Source organism: Ahaetulla prasina, chromosome 1 (genome assembly GCF_028640845.1).
Source record: "Ahaetulla prasina isolate Xishuangbanna chromosome 1, ASM2864084v1, whole genome shotgun sequence".
In the NCBI taxonomy this organism is placed as follows: Eukaryota; Metazoa; Chordata; class Lepidosauria; order Squamata; family Colubridae; genus Ahaetulla; species Ahaetulla prasina.
The window spans coordinates 29214493-29230842 of NC_080539.1; the positions used below are offsets into that span (position 1 = coordinate 29214493).

At 44.3% G+C, this 16350-nt stretch overlaps 1 protein-coding gene across 1 annotated transcript in view; it reads right to left on the minus strand.

Moving 5' to 3' along the window:
- Positions 1–1701: 1701 nt before the first annotated feature.
- The window catches only part of LOC131188772 (beta-galactoside alpha-2,6-sialyltransferase 1-like), a 30796-nt gene continuing 16147 nt past the window's right edge, over positions 1702–16350 (minus strand). Inside the window, exons 4-5 of the mRNA XM_058164294.1 lie at positions 10870–11044; positions 1702–2029 (exon numbers count right to left, since the gene is read on the minus strand). Coding sequence (XP_058020277.1) covers positions 1752–2029; positions 10870–11044 — 453 coding nt within the window. The 3' untranslated portion in view covers positions 1702–1751. The remainder of the gene's footprint in view (positions 2030–10869; positions 11045–16350) is intronic.

A 16350-nucleotide genomic window follows, 5' to 3' on the forward strand; every position in this document is an offset into this window, starting at 1 on the left:
TCAAATGGTTATGCAGGTTTATTTATACTGTAAAATTTATACTGTAAAAGCTATTTGGTCTTTCTGGACTGTCTCTGCTACTTTGCCAGTCATTTCACTACACCAATGTTTCTCAAGCTTAGCGGCTTTAAGATATGTGGACTTCAATTCTCAGAATTCCTCAGCCAGCATGGGAATTCTGGGAGTTTAAGTCCACATATCGTAAAGTTGCAGAAGTTGGGAAATACAGCCCTGCCCCTTTGATGTCATCAGAGGTGGGTTTCAGCAGGTTCTGACCAGTTCTGGATAACAGGTAGCGGATATTTTGAGTAGTTCAGAGAACTGGTAGTAAAAATTCTGATTGGCCGCGCCCCCATCTATTCTCTGCTTCCTGAGTCCCAGCTGATTGGCAGGAAATGGGGATTTTACAGTATCCTTCCCCTGCCACGCCCACCAAGTCATGCCACGCCCACTAAGCCACGCCCACAGAACTGGCAGTAAAAAAATTGAAACCCACCACTGGATGTCACCACAGGAAGCTTTTTTTTAGAAAAGAAATGGTAACAAAGCCAGATTGGCTGACATATGGTAAAATTTTATCTTTTAATTCTGGTGGCCCAATACTAAAGCTGAGGGAAGAACTTGAATCAGAAGGTTAAGCTTGCCATTAGTTTACTTATCAGCAACGGAAAGAAAGGTTCAAATTGGATAAAAAGTGTGGAGGATTTGACTTTTTAAAAAATGAATTGGAACTTTCATTATGTGGCAATGATGAATATATTATTGATAAGATTTTCAAAATGTTATTGAAATTGAATTTGGAAAATGAACATGTAAAAACATTGTTATGATTCAGTGGGCAAGGAATTTTGGATATAATGTGATGCTTAGATAATGGGAAAATATGTGGATGAAGGGTTTAAAATTTACATTAAATTATAATCTAAAGGAGAATTTCTATAAGATGATGTATTGTTGGTATTTAACACAGATAAGTTATCTAAGGTGTATAAAGGCAGGTCAAATGAATTTTGGAAGCGTAAAAATAAAGAAGGGACTTTTTATCATTTATGATGGACATATGATAAAGCAAAAAAAAATTTTGGAGTATGATTCATATTTTAATACGGAAAACGGAGATAAAAATGAAACCAGAACTTTTCCTTTTGGGCCTAATGGAAAGAGAACTGGATATGTTGACAGCAGCAAGACAATAGTATGTGCAAAAATGGAAGGACACTTTGATTCCTACCATGGAAAAATGGTTGCAGAAGTTGATGGAGTTCATGAAATGGCAAAACTGACTACTTTGATTAAAGAAAAGAACATAAATACTTTGTATCCCACATAGAAACTGCTTCTGAACTTTGTGTTTGATGTGGAAAAGAACGAAACTCTGCCTTTGGGTTTTACAGATTAGACTGATAGATCTTTATAGAAATGACTTGCTCATACTATTATGGAAAAGCAAAAAGCTGTGATTTGATGCCTTATTTTACTGTAACAAGAGTTGGAAGTCAATTCTTCTTTTTCTTCGCCCCTCCACATCTTTCCTCACTTCCCTTCCCCCTTCCCCCTCCCTCTTCACTGCTCTTCTATTTACTTTTGTATTTAATAATACTCTACAACTTAGTAAAAGTTGTTTTTTTTAAAAGAGAGAAATACTGCACTACCGTACATCAATAGCTCAAGCAATCCATGTGGAGATGCATGCTGCTTTCAGATGGTATCTACCATGCCTTCTGTTGCGATATAAAATGGATTGTCTCACCTTACTTTAGACCCTGTTCAGATTTTTTTGCCTTGTGAGGGCAATTCAGGACTTGGAAGCCTGGCAGTGTCACACAGCCCCTTTGTGCCAAGTCAGCCTGTGTGCCACGGTTCATGCGCCGCACCAAGTTCTTCTCAAAGAGCAATGGATGGTAAGCACCCAGTGTGCAGGCATCATCAGAGAAATCCTGGTAATAGTGGCACAGATGGGATTGCCGTTGAGATGGTAGGAATTCATACACATGGACAAGTTCGCATAAGGACATCATTAGCACTGTTCCTAAAGATTGAGCAGAGAATGAGAGAGATAAGGAAATAAAGTCACTAGTACACAAGGAACTCCAGGGTTGGGAAGTTCATTGCCAAGATAAGATCACTTATGGCAGCCTCTTTATCTGGATTGAGATATTGACGAGAGTTCCTATGAGCATATGCAGAATGACTTTTTCATTGGCTAAAGAGGCAGCTGTAGAATCCAGTGCTTATTAAAAAGATGAATGCAAGGTTATACCATGCAAACTCCAGTCCTTTTGTTGATATGTACAATATCATGACCAATATACAAAAGGGATGCTGCGGGGTGTGGCACCAACATGATGCTCAGGGGCGGGTTTCAAAACCTGTCGTTACCAGTTTGCTCATGGGTGTGCGCATTTGCGCGATGCTTGTGCACATTCGCAGTGGGTGGGCGGAGCCTCCTGTTGCTGCAGCTACCAGTTCACCCGATCCAGGGCGAACCGGTAGCAACCTACCACTGATGATGATACTTTCACCATTAGAATCCTATCCCTTGCTGATTAGTTTAGTCCACACAGTATGCTGGATTACATCAAAAGTGGGTTACATGTGGAATGTAGCAATAGAGGTGAATTACTATATAAAGTTAATTTGTTTGGATATAATTAAGGCCAGCAGATCTTAGCTTTAAAAATCCTTGCAACCTCTAGATGGCAGCAAAAATATAAAAGCTGTCTCTGTTTGCTGCCTCTAATGGTCATCTGGATTTTTGCAATTTGAATCTGGTGATCTTAGACTGGCATATGAACGTATCTTTTCTTTTATGTACACTGAGAGCATATGCACCAAGACAAATTCCTTGTGTGTCCAATCACACTTGGCCAATAAAATTCTATTCTATTCTATTCTATATTATGTAAATATAGCAACTATGTTTTGTTAACCCAGATTTAGAGTGTGGAATAACAGAGTTGGAAATGGTCTTCTAATCCAACCCCCTGTTCAAGCAGCAGACCCTATACCTCCAGTGATGGAGCAAGTCATTCCACTGGTTAATTGTTCTCACTGTTAGGAAATTTCTCCTTAGTTCTAGGTTGCTTCTCTCCTTGATTAATTTCCATCCATTATTTTTTGTCTTGCCTTCTGGTGCTTTGGAGAATAGGTTGACCCCCTCTTCTTTGTGGCAGCCCCTTAAATATTGGAACACAGTGAAAAACACAGTGAAAAAAGCAAGGTTCTACATTTAGGCCAAAAAAACAAAATGCACCAGTACCGTATATGTGGTACCTTGCTCAATAGTAGTACCTGTGAGAGGGATCTTGGAGTCCTAGTGGATAACCATTTAGATATGAGCCAGCAGTGTGCAGCAGCTGTTAAAAAAGCCAACACAGTTCTGGGCTGCATAAACAGAGGGATAGAATCAAGATCACGTGAAGTGTTAGTACCATTTTATAATGCCTTGGTAAGGCCACACTTGGAATATTGCATTCAGTTTTGGTCGCCACGATGTAAAAAAGATGTTGAGACTCTAGAAAGAGTGCAGAGAAGAGCAACAAAGATGATTAGGGGACTGGAGGCTAAAACATATGAAGAACGGTTGCAGGAACTGGGTATGTCTAGTTCAGGGGTGTCCAAACTACGGCCCGCGGGCCAACTGCGGCCCGCGGGTCAGTTTTTATTGGCCCGCAGCAAATTCTGAAAATATAATTGAATATGGCCCGCCGCCTTCACCATTCTGCGCTGTTGCAAAGAGGGTTGGGGCAGTTCAGCCGCCGAGCAGCAGGGGGAGCTCGCGCAGCAACGGAAAGGTGGCGCCTGCGTAGCTGCACCGCCAAAATGGGCGACTCTGAGGATGAATTTCGGTGGCGGGATCCGCTGGGGCGGCGGCGGGGGGGAGCGGCGCGCGGGATAGGCACAGGCGCGGCTCCCGCCCCCGCCCCGTCCCCAGGCGGACTGAAGCGGCGGTGCCTCGGCTGCCCGGGAGGAAGAGGCAGCGGGAGGCAGACGGAGAGCCGCTGGTGGTTCCGGCCAAGTTCCGCTCGGAGGCCGGGCCAGGCGGGAGGCGGCCCAGGGCTGGTGAGTCAGGCGGGAGGCGGGGAGTGGGGGGGAAGGGGCTGAGGGGATCGCCGCCTGGGAGCCACTGACTGCCACCTGCTCTCCGCCTAGAGACGAAGGGCAGTTTCTATGCCCATAGCCACATCCACTCAGTCACATGAGCAGTTAGCCACGCCCACCAGTCACATGACCACCAAGCCACACCCCAAAATAAGCCACGCCCATTCCCCCCCCCCCGTGGCCCGGGCCTTTGCTTATTTTTCTGTATTTGGCCCTCACTCAAAAAAGTTTGGACACCCCTGGTCTAGTTTAACAAAAAGAAGGACTAGGGGAGACATGATAGCTGTGTTCCAATATCTCAGGGGCTGCCACAAAGAAGAGGGAGTCGGGCTGTTCTCCAAAGCACCTGAGGGTAGAACAAGAAGCAATGGGTGGAAACTGATCAAAGAAAGAAGCAACTTAGAACTAAGGAGAAATTTCCTGACAGTTAGAACAATTAATAAGTGGAACGACTTGCCTTCAGAAGTTGTGAATGCTCCAACACTGGAAATTTTTAAGAAAATGTTGGATAACCATCTGACTGAGATGGTGTAGGGTTTCCTGCCTGGGCAGGGGGTTGGACTAGAAGGCCTCCAAGGTCCCTTCCAACTCTGATGTTATGTTATGTTATGATATTATGTCATCTCTGGTCCTTCTTTTCATTACATTAGACATACCCAATTCAACTACTGTCACTAAAGAATTTCAGGCTTACCCCCAATTTCCCCCAAATTGTAATTAGCAGAGAGTTTCTTGGGACTAAGGAAGGAATGCCTTCCATATACTTTTGAGCCACAGAATCTCACTTTAGGAAATCAACAGGACAAGCCTCTTGGCGGTTACAGAATCTGGTTTTTGGTTCAGTAAGTTTGATCAAAATGAAGCATGGGACAAGGAATGCAAAATAGTAACTTTATGGCCACACGTATAAAGAGAGTGATTATTTTGAAGCAGCAAGTGTAGAAAGCAGTTGCAAGTGAATACAAAGGATGTAGCAGCTGGGGCTACAGAGAATAGGATAGGTTGAAGAATTTCCTTTCTTATTTACCCAGCAGGCCTGAAGATGGGGGGTTGCGCTGCACCTGCTCATCTGCCCCTTCCTGCACCAGCTCCCAGAGCTCCCACTGTAGCCGTGGATGCAATAGATGGAACAGCTGCCAAGGTCTTTTGGCCCTCAAGGTACGGAAGGGTTCAAAGAGGGGATAATCAGGAGACTTGTACCACTGGGAATGAAAAAGACAAATCTCTCAGGATAGAACATCACTGCCCAACCAACCCCACAGACCAAAGTTATATTTAATCTCCAGGTTCCCCCAAATTCAGTAGAGATTCAGCAGCTTGGAACATTGTAATGGTTGCAATTGCACCACACTCTTAACCTAGTTGCTGAATTAAGTGAATTTCTTGGTGGGTTTATGTACAGGTGGTCCTCAATTTATTACCACAGTTGAGCTCAACATTTCCATTGTTAACCAAGATGTTTTTTTTAAACAGTTTATTTATACATTTTCTCTTTATATACGTAAGTGTTTTGTGAACAGTATATTGTCTGGATCAATTTGCTGACATAATAGTACCTTTCCAGTTCTTAATTTCTACCTCTGTTATCCAACCATTGATAAAATAAGTCCCGTGTTTGAAAATATTCTGCATCTTCTTTTTCTTTTATGTTTAATGTCAATCTATCCATTTTCGCACAGTATTTTTTTAATTACATCTTCTTCTATAGGTGTTTCTTCAGTTTTTCAGTGCTGTGGAAATACAGTTCTTGCTGCTGTCAAAACATGCACTATTAAATATATATTCCCTTGAGTACTTTACTATAGTACTATAGTACTTTTCTAGTACTATATGTTAAGTTCGGGAAGTAACGAGGCTGGAGACCAGGGTAGTGACAACAGCTCTTTAATATATGGTGAACCCAGCAACCAGGCTGGGGAAAAACCTCTCCTTATATACAGTTCAACCGGCGGCTTTAACCAATCAGCAACGTGCTTGTTTCCCGCCAAAACATTTAAAGATACATTACACTCCTTCCCTCCCAGAAAACACTTTACCCATATTTACATGATATTTACATATTATTTTTCAACGTAATCACGCAAATAGACTGGGCGTCTCCTGACTCTTTCGGACCTGCGCAGTACATTCCCTGGGAGTGGGTCGAGCTGACCGGAGGGGCTGTTTGCTCCTCTCAGCTCCTTCTCTAGGCCATCCGGCCCTGGATTATTAGCAGAGTCGTCCCTGCTGTTTTCTACTGGAACCTGTGGGCGTCGCTGGACCTCCGGAAACTCAGATAAGTCCTGCGATTTTTCCGGGTTTGAGTCAGCTGTGGAATCAAACATTGTATAGTCAGGGCCTGTTTCGACTAATTCGGATTGTTCGGCTATGCGTTTCCGTATTTGGTCTATGTGGCGCCTCCATACTCGGCCGTCCTTTAACTCCACCAAGTATGATTTTGGACCTGTTCTGTTTAGGATTTGTCCTGCTATCCAGGTTGGGCCTTCACCATAGTTGTGTGCCCACACTCGGTCTCCTATGTCCATTTCTCTTGTTTTTCCGATTTCCCCCTTGTAACCCTCCGGCGTATAGTTTGGATTTAAACGGTCTAGGGGGCACCTGAGCTTTCGGCCCATTAATAATTCGGCTGGGCTTCTGCCGGTTGTGACACAGGGAGTTCTGTGTTGGACGGCCAGGAAAACATCGATTTTTGTTTGCCAGTCGCCTGGCTTAAGTCTGGACAATGCCTCTTTTGCGCTCCGGACGGAACGCTCTGCAAGGCCATTTGTCGCAGGGTGGAAAGGCGCCGAGAGGGCATGTCGGATGCCCTCTTCTGCCAAGTACTCCTCAAATTGGGTTGCCGTGAATTGCGGGCCGTTATCAGAAACTAACGTGTCGGGCAACCCATGAGTTACAAATAGGTGCCGTAGGACTGAGATCACGGCCTCGGCTGTCATGGATCTCATGAGAATGATTTCCAGCCATTTGGAGTAGGCATCTACTACTACCAGGAATGTTTGGCCGTGGAAGGGGCCGGCAAAATCAATGTGTATTCTAGACCAGGGCCCCTGGGGTCTCTCCCATTCCCGAACCGGGGCCGTTGGGGGTAGCGGTCTGGACTCTTGGCAGGCCTGACATTTCCCTACCCTTTCAGCAATTTCTGAGTCCATTAAGGGCCACCACACATAGCTTCTCGCTAGACCCTTCATCCTTACGATCCCCGGGTGCCCCTCGTGGAGGAGATCCAACACCCTTTTCCTCAATTTCTCTGGGATCACCACTCGATCCCCCCATAGCAGGCACCCCCCTTGAGCCGACAGTTCCCCACGTTTCTTTACAAACTCTTTAAAACGCTCGCCCGGCGCAGCGGGCCACCCTCTTTGTACCCAACCAAGTACAGTTCTCAAAATAATGTCTCGGTATGACGCCCGAGCCACCTCCTTAGACGTGACTGGGCCAGAGTCCAGAGAGTCAATCAACAGTATGGGCGTCCCCGGAGTGGGGTCCTCGATCGCCCCTGGTAGTGGGCATCTGCTTAATGCGTCCGCATGCCCCAACTCTTTTCCCGGTCGATGCCACAGTTTGTAGGAGTAGGCGGCTAAAAAGATAGTCCATCGGGTCAATCGGGGCGAAAGTGCCACGGGCGTTGGGCGGTCCCCCGCCAGTAACCCTAACAGTGGTCTATGGTCTGTAACAATTTCAAAGTCTCTACCCAAACGATTCGTGAAACTTTTTACCCTGACACTATAGCTAGAGCTTCCTTATCCAACTGACTATAGTTCCTCTCTGTCGAGGACATCGTTCTGGAGTAGAAGGCTATTGGGGCTTCTGTGCCATTTGGAAGCCTGTGGCTGAGCACAGCCCCACCCGTAAGGGGAAGCATCGCAAACTAATACCAATGGCATTGTGCTATGATACTGTATGAGTAAACTATCGCCGATAGTAGATGTTTTACTGCTTGAAAGCCCTAGCTTCCGCCTTTCCCCAAGACCAAGCAGTATTCTTTCCCAGTAACTTATGTAGCGGCTCGGCAACGGTTGCCTTATTTTTCAAAAGACCGCGTAAAGTTCACTAGACCCAGGAATGCCTGTAGCTCTGTTTTGTTTTTGGGCGCTGGAGCCTTTCTTATTGCCTTGACCTTGCTTTCAGTGGGTGAATTCCTTCCTTGTCTATTCTGTAGCCCAAGAACTCTACAGATTCTACCCCTATTTGGCATTTGTTCACTTTAACCTTTAGACCGCTGACCGGAAAATGCCCAGAACTTTTCTCAAACGCCCCCAATTCTTCTAAATTTTCGCTGATACCAATACATCATCGAAATAGGGACTACCCCGGGAGCCCTTGCAGAAGTCGCCCATTAAATTTTGAATAGACCAGGTGCCACACTCACCCCAAACTGTAACCGGGTACACTTGAAAGCACCTCTGTGAGTCACAATTGTCTGGGCTTCGCTGTGTTGGCGCTCACGGGCAGTTGTTGATAGGCTTGGGCCAAATCTAACTTGGCAAAACGTGCCCTTGCCCCAGCGAGTGCAGCAAGTGTTGCACCACGGGACCGGTAAGCGCTTTTGCAAGGCTTTGTTTAACGCCGCCTTGTAGTCAGCGCAGATTCTAACTGACCCATCTGGTTTCACTGGGGTGACGATTGGCGTCTCCCACTTTGCGTGATCGACTGGCACCAGAATCCCCTGACTGATGAGCTTGTCTATCTCCTTGTCAATCTTGGGTTTAAGGGCAAAGGACCTCCTTGCCTTTAACCGAATGGGGGCTACCTGGGGGTCTAAATTGAAGGAAATAGGGGTCCCCTTGTACTTGCCCAGGCAGTCCTTGAAGACATCTTCGAACTCGCTCATGAGTGTATCTTTTAGGTTAAAGTCACTTCTGTAGATGCCAGTCACTCCCATGCCCAATGCACGGAACCAGTCTAGTCCCAACAAACTTGGCAGGGTCCCTTCGACTATCGTGATGGGCAGGGTCTTCTTGTGTGGTCCGTACTCGACGCGGACGGAGGTGGTCCCTCGAACAGGGATGCGATTCCCTTGGTAGTCGTGAACTCGTAGCCGCTGTGTTTGCAGTTTGCGTTTGGCGATTCTCGGCAAAGCTTTCGCAAAAGTGTCCCAGGACATGATTGTGATCGCTGACCCTGTGTCCACTTCTAGTCGGCACGGCACTCCTTCGATTTTCGGTTTTGTGAAGATTTTCTTCTCGACGCGGGTTGCTGCACGGCCTATTATCACGGTCGTTCGATTTGAATTCGCGCCCTTTTTGTTTTGACCAATCGCGGGTCGCCTTGCCGATCCTGCGCTCTGATTGGTTGGTTTGAATTTTCGGCGGGAAGGTTGGGGTGCTCGACAGACTTGAGCCAGGTGCCCCTTCTTCTCGCACCGCCGACATGTAGCGTCCTTGAACTTGCATCGTTGACGCTGGTGTTGCCCTCCGCAACTTCCGCATTCATCCCGGTCTTCTTTGCCCCTTCTCTCGGTGAGGCAAACTCCTTCCTCATCCTCGCCGTCTGATTCGGTCTGGATCTCTTCGTTGTGGACCGGGGTTGATTTAGCACTCGCCGTTGGCGTGAGTGGCTTTTGTAGGGTTTCCGCCGCTTGGGTGGACATCTCATGAGCTCTGGCTTCGTCCAGAGCGTTTGCCAGCGTTAGATTGCTTTTTGATAGCAGCCGCCTCCGCAAACGAATGTCTCTGACCCCACGGATGAGTTGCTCTAACAGCTCCTCATCCAAGTCTCGGTACCCACAATCCTTGGAGGCTTTTCTCAGGGCGGCCATGTAATCGCTGATGGATTCGCCTCTTGCTGTCTGCGCCTCCAAATTCAAAACGCGACGTATTTGGACGGTGTTGGCGCGAAATGGTTCTTCAATAGATTTTGCAGAGTTTGCCACGATGTAAAAAGATGTTGAGACTCTAGAAAGAGTGCAGAGAAGAGCAACAAAGATGATTAGGGACTGGAGGATAAAACATATGAAGAACGGTTGCAGGAACTGGGTATGTCTAGTTTAACAAAAGAAGGACTAGGGGAGACATGATAGCTGTGTTCCAATATCTCAGGGGCTGCCACAAAGAAGAGGGAGTCGGGCTGTTCTCCAAAGCACCTGAGGGTAGAACAAGAAGCAATGGGTGGAAACTGATCAAAGAAAGAAGCAACTTAGAACTAAGGAGAAATTTCCTGACAGTTAGAACAATTAATAAGTGGAACGACTTGCCTTCAGAAGTTGTGAATGCTCCAACACTGGAAATTTTTAAGAAAATGTTGGATAACCATCTGACTGAGATGGTGTAGGGTTTCCTGCCTGGGCAGGGGGTTGGACTAGAAGGCCTCCAAGGTCCCTTCCAACTCTGATGTTATGTTATGTTATGTTATGATATTATGTCATCTCTGGTCCTTCTTTTCATTACATTAGACATACCCAATTCAACTACTGTCACTAAAGAATTTCAGGCTTACCCCCAATTTCCCCCAAATTGTAATTAGCAGAGAGTTTCTTGGGACTAAGGAAGGAATGCCTTCCATATACTTTTGAGCCACAGAATCTCACTTTAGGAAATCAACAGGACAAGCCTCTTGGCGGTTACAGAATCTGGTTTTTGGTTCAGTAAGTTTGATCAAAATGAAGCATGGGACAAGGAATGCAAAATAGTAACTTTATGGCCACACGTATAAAGAGAGTGATTATTTTGAAGCAGCAAGTGTAGAAAGCAGTTGCAAGTGAATACAAAGGATGTAGCAGCTGGGGCTACAGAGAATAGGATAGGTTGAAGAATTTCCTTTCTTATTTACCCAGCAGGCCTGAAGATGGGGGGTTGCGCTGCACCTGCTCATCTGCCCCTTCCTGCACCAGCTCCCAGAGCTCCCACTGTAGCCGTGGATGCAATAGATGGAACAGCTGCCAAGGTCTTTTGGCCCTCAAGGTACGGAAGGGTTCAAAGAGGGGATAATCAGGAGACTTGTACCACTGGGAATGAAAAGACAAATCTCTCAGGATAGAACATCACTGCCCAACCAACCCCACAGACCAAAGTTATATTTAATCTCCAGGTTCCCCAAATTGTAATTTGCAGAGAGTTTCTTGGGACTAAGGAAGGAATGCCTTCCATATACTTTTGAGCCACAGAATCTCACTTTAGGAAATCAACAGGACAAGCCTCTTGGCGGTTACAGAATCTGGTTTTTGGTTCAGTAAGTTTGATCAAAATGAAGCATGGGACAAGGAATGCAAAATAGTAACTTTATGGCCACACGTATAAAGAGAGTGATTATTTTGAAGCAGCAAGTGTAGAAAGCAGTTGCAAGTGAATACAAAGGATGTAGCAGCTGGGGCTACAGAGAATAGGATAGGTTGAAGAATTTCCTTTCTTATTTACCCAGCAGGCCTGAAGATGGGGGGTTGCGCTGCACCTGCTCATCTGCCCCTTCCTGCACCAGCTCCCAGAGCTCCCACTGTAGCCGTGGATGCAATAGATGGAACAGCTGCCAAGGTCTTTTGGCCCTCAAGGTACGGAAGGGTTCAAAGAGGGATAATCAGGAGACTTGTACCACTGGGAATGAAAAGACAAATCTCTCAGGATAGAACATCACTGCCCAACCAACCCCACAGACCAAAGTTATATTTAATCTCCAGGTTCCCCCAAATTCAGTAGAGATTCAGCAGCTTGGAACATTGTAATGGTTGCAATTGCACCACACTCTTAACCTAGTTGCTGAATTAAGTGAATCACTGCAGTTGTTAACTTAGTAACAGGGTTGTTAAGTGAATCTGGATTCCCCATTGACTTTGCTTGTCAGAAGGTTGTAAAAGCTGATTGGATGCTCCCAGGATACGGCAACCGACAAAAATACATGTCAGTTTCCAAGCATCCAAATTTTGATCACGTGACCATGGGGATGCTGCAGTGGTTATAAGTGTGAAAAACCTTCATAAATTATTTTTTCAGTGTAAATTCGAACAGTCACTTTAATGAATGGTTATAAGTGTGAAAAACCTTCATAAATTATTTTTTCAGTGTAAATTCGAACAGTCACTTTAATGAATGGTTATAAGTGTGAAAAACCTTCATAAATTATTTTTTCAGTGTAAATTCGAACAGTCACTTTAATGAATGGTTATAAGTGTGAAAAACCTTCATAAATTATTTTTTCAGTGTAAATTCGAACAGTCACTTTAATGAATGGTTATAAGTGTGAAAAACCTTCATAAATTATTTTTTCAGTGTAAATTCGAACAGTCACTTTAATGAATGGTTATAAGTGTGAAAAACCTTCATAAATTATTTTTTCAGTGTAAATTCGAACAGTCACTTTAATGAATGGTTATAAGTGTGAAAAACCTTCATAAATTATTTTTTCAGTGTAAATTCGAACAGTCACTTTAATGAATGGTTATAAGTGTGAAAAACCTTCATAAATTATTTTTTCAGTGCTGTGGAAATACAGTTCTTGCTGCTGTCAAAATATGCACTATTAAATATATATTCCCTTGAGTACTTTACTGTAGTACTATAGTACTTTTCTGGTACTATACCTAACAGAAATATTTCTGGTTTATAATCTATATGCTGCTTTAATACTTTTTCTAAGCATGTATGTATTTTTGTCCAATTTTTTTTGCTTTTTTATATGTCTACTACATGTGATAATACATGCCCGGTAAGCAAGACAATTGTTAAAGTGAATTTTGACCCCTTTTATGACTGTTGCTAAGTGAATCACTGCAGTTGTTAACTTAGTAACAGGGTTGTTAAGTGAATCTGGATTCCCCATTGACTTTGCTTGTCAGAAGGTTGTAAAAGCTGATTGGATGCTCCCAGGATACGGCAACCGTCAAAAATACATGTCAGTTTCCAAGCATCCAAATTTTGATCACGTGACCATGGGGATGCTGCAGTGGTTATAAGTGTGAAAAACCTTCATAAATTATTTTTTTCAGTGTAAATTCGAACAGTCACTTTAATGAATGGTTATAAGTCAAGGACTACCTGGGCTGAAATATAGACAAACCAAATGGCCAAATTCAAAACGCGACGTATTTGGACGGTGTTGGCGCGAAATGGTTCTTCAATAGATTTTGCAGAGTTTGCCACGATACCAATTGTACCGGCGTTGGCTCTGCCAGGGCTTCCGCGATGTCGATGACCTCGGGACCGCAGTGGCTCAGGAAATACGCCCTTTTGCGGTTGTCTGGAACTCCTTGCAGTTCGTTTGCCTCGAGGAAACTCTCGAAACGGGTCATGTACGTTCCCCATTTCTCCCTGGATGGGTCAAACGGCGCGGGCGGAGTGTAGCTGGCCATCTCCGCGTTTCTGCCCTGAGTTTGCTGGGTTCGGTTCTTCCGTGCGTTCAGCTCGTGCCTGGTGCTCTTTAGCCTCGAAATCCCACCTTCGTCGCCAGTGTTAAGTTCGGGAAGTAACGAGGCTGGAGACCAGGGTAGTGACAACAGCTCTTTAATATATGGTGAACCCAGCAACCAGGCTGGGGAAAAACCTCTCCTTATATACAGTTCAACCGGCGGCTTTAACCAATCAGCAACGTGCTTGTTTCCCGCCAAAACATTTAAAGATACATTACACTATACCTAACAGAAATATTTCTGGTTTATAATCTATATTTATTTATTTTATTTATTAAATTTGTATACCGCCCTTCTCCCGAAGGACTCAGGGCGGTTCACAGCCAAGTAAAATAGACAATATATAAATACAATTTAAAATACACTTAAAAAACTTATTAAAATTGGCCATAATTAAAATTTAAAACTAAAACCCATTTAAAAACCCATAAATTTAAAAAACTAACCCAGGCCAGCGCAAATAAATAGGTAAGTTTTAAGTCATGCGAAAGGTGCGGAGGCCCGGAAGTTGACGAAGTCCTGGGGGGAGGTCATTCCAGAGGGCGGGAGCCCCCACAGAGAAGGCCCTTCCCCTGGGCGTCGCCAGACGACACTGTCGCGCCGACGGCACCCTGAGGAGTCCCTCTCTGTGAGAGCGCACGGGTCGGTGAGAGGTATATATATGCTGCTTTAACACTTTTTCTAAGCATGTATGTATTTTCGTCCAATTTTTTTTGCTTTTTTACATGTCTACCACATGTGATAATACATGCCCGGTTAGCAAGACAATTGTTAAAGTGAATTTTGACCCCTTTTATGACTGTTGCTAAGTGAATCACTGCAGTTGTTAACTTAGTAACAGGGTTGTTAAGTGAATCTGGATTCCCCATTGACTTTGCTTGTCAGAAGGTTGTAAAAGCTGATTGGATGCTCCCAGGATACGGCAACCGTCAAAAATACATGTCAGTTTCCAAGCATCCAAATTTTGATCACGTGACCATGGGGATGCTGCAGTGGTTATAAGTGTGAAAAACCTTCATAAATTATTTTTTTCAGTGTAAATTCGAACAGTCACTTTAATGAATGGTTATAAGTCAAGGACTACCTGGGCTGAAATATAGACAAACCAAATGGCCAGAGTTCACAAAGCATCATAGTTTCCACAAAACAACCTTCCTACAAAATTTAGCATGTTTTTCAGCAATGAAAGTTTCCTAGTTCTTTCCTGAACGTGGAGAGAGTGAATTTGCAGAGGACTTTTGAGGACCTCTCAAAAGCACAAGGGAATGGGAAAGGCTTTCTCTGCAGGAACACCCCATTTCATTGTGATTGAACCCCATTTGGTTTACTTTTAGAAAGAGTTGACACCAGTGGTGAAATCTGAGCCGGTTTACTATGCATGAGCTCTGCGCGCCAAACGTACACTGTGTGTGCACATGCGCAGTGCGCACCACGCATCAAATGCGAGGTGCGTGTGCACACAGTGCACACCAAAAGGAGGCATGGGAAGGAAGGTAAGTAGAACAGCACGCATGCAGGGGGGGTGATCAGCTGTGGCGCACAATCGTCAGAGCCTTCTTATTACTTTTCTTAAAGCATTTTTTACTACCTATTCGGGCGAATAGATAGTAAAAATGCTTTTAAAAGTAAAAAAAGGCTCTGACGATCGTGTGGCTCAGCTGTGATCGTCAGAGCCTTTTTTTTTAGCTTTTAAAAACATTTTTTTACAACCTAATCCTACCATTTGGGAAAAGTGAGCAAGCCTGAAAGAAGCAGCAAGCGGGTAACTGGGCTACCGGGCAACCAGGCAATTGGGTGGGCATGGGCGGGGGGCCCCCAAGAATTTTTGCTACCAGTTCTCCAAACCACCCACTGCCATTGCTACCAGATCACCCGATCCAGTCCGAACTGGGAGCATTTCACTCCCTGGTTTACACATCTCTTTAATTTAGCTTTTTCAATATCATTCTGATAGTTTCAACTTAGAGATTTTTGAGACCTTCAGTTGAATTATGTCTGTATGACACACTGAGTTAAAAAAATAAAAATAAATGATACACACCACTATTATATCCTCCATCTTGTATGATTCCTCAATCAACCTTTATTGCTCTCTGGGTCATTTGACTCACTTACCGCAATAATTTGAGTTTCCAGAAACTGGGATTTATATTCCAGGTTTGTTAATGGTTATAAATGTGGTTTCCAGAAAATCAAAAAAGGCAGTTTTGATCTGTAGGGGTCAAAAGGCAGTACATGTGTTTGTTAACGGAATTTTTTTTTATCCTACTATGTCATTGAAATACAGTTTTGTGTCTCTGAAATAGGAAATTATCATTGGCACATCCTGCAACTATGAGTGAGTTTGCTCTGGGGAAGAAATTCTAGACTTTAGATATGTTTATTAATGTGTGTGTGTGGGCGCCTGTAGAGAGAGAGAGGGAGAGGGAAGGAGGAAGGGAGGAAGGGAGGGAGAGACGCTGCAGCTGAATTAGAACATAGTGCTTCTAAAAGTGGCCAAGCACATTCATTCATTAGATTTATATCACATTTTTGATTTAGAATCTCAAGGCAGTATTCATAGCACTCTTTTCTCCAATTTTTTTTCCTACAGTGACAATCTATAATATAAGGCTGATGGGGCCATTTATTCAACTCAGATCAAAGTCAGCTAATGAACTTTTATGCCTGAGTGTGGGCTGGAATTTGGATGTCCAACTCCAATAAAAAGGGTCCATTTATCCATTATGGTTTACTGTACATTATCTCTTTTTAATTTGTTCTCACTGTTAGGAAATTTCTCCTTCGTTCTAGGTTGCTTAGCTTCTTGATTAGTTTCCATCTATTGCTTCTTGTCTTGCCTTCAGGTCAGTAGTGGGTTCCTCTCACCTTCGCTACTGGTTCAGAACCAGGAGCACACGCATGCATAGAGCGTC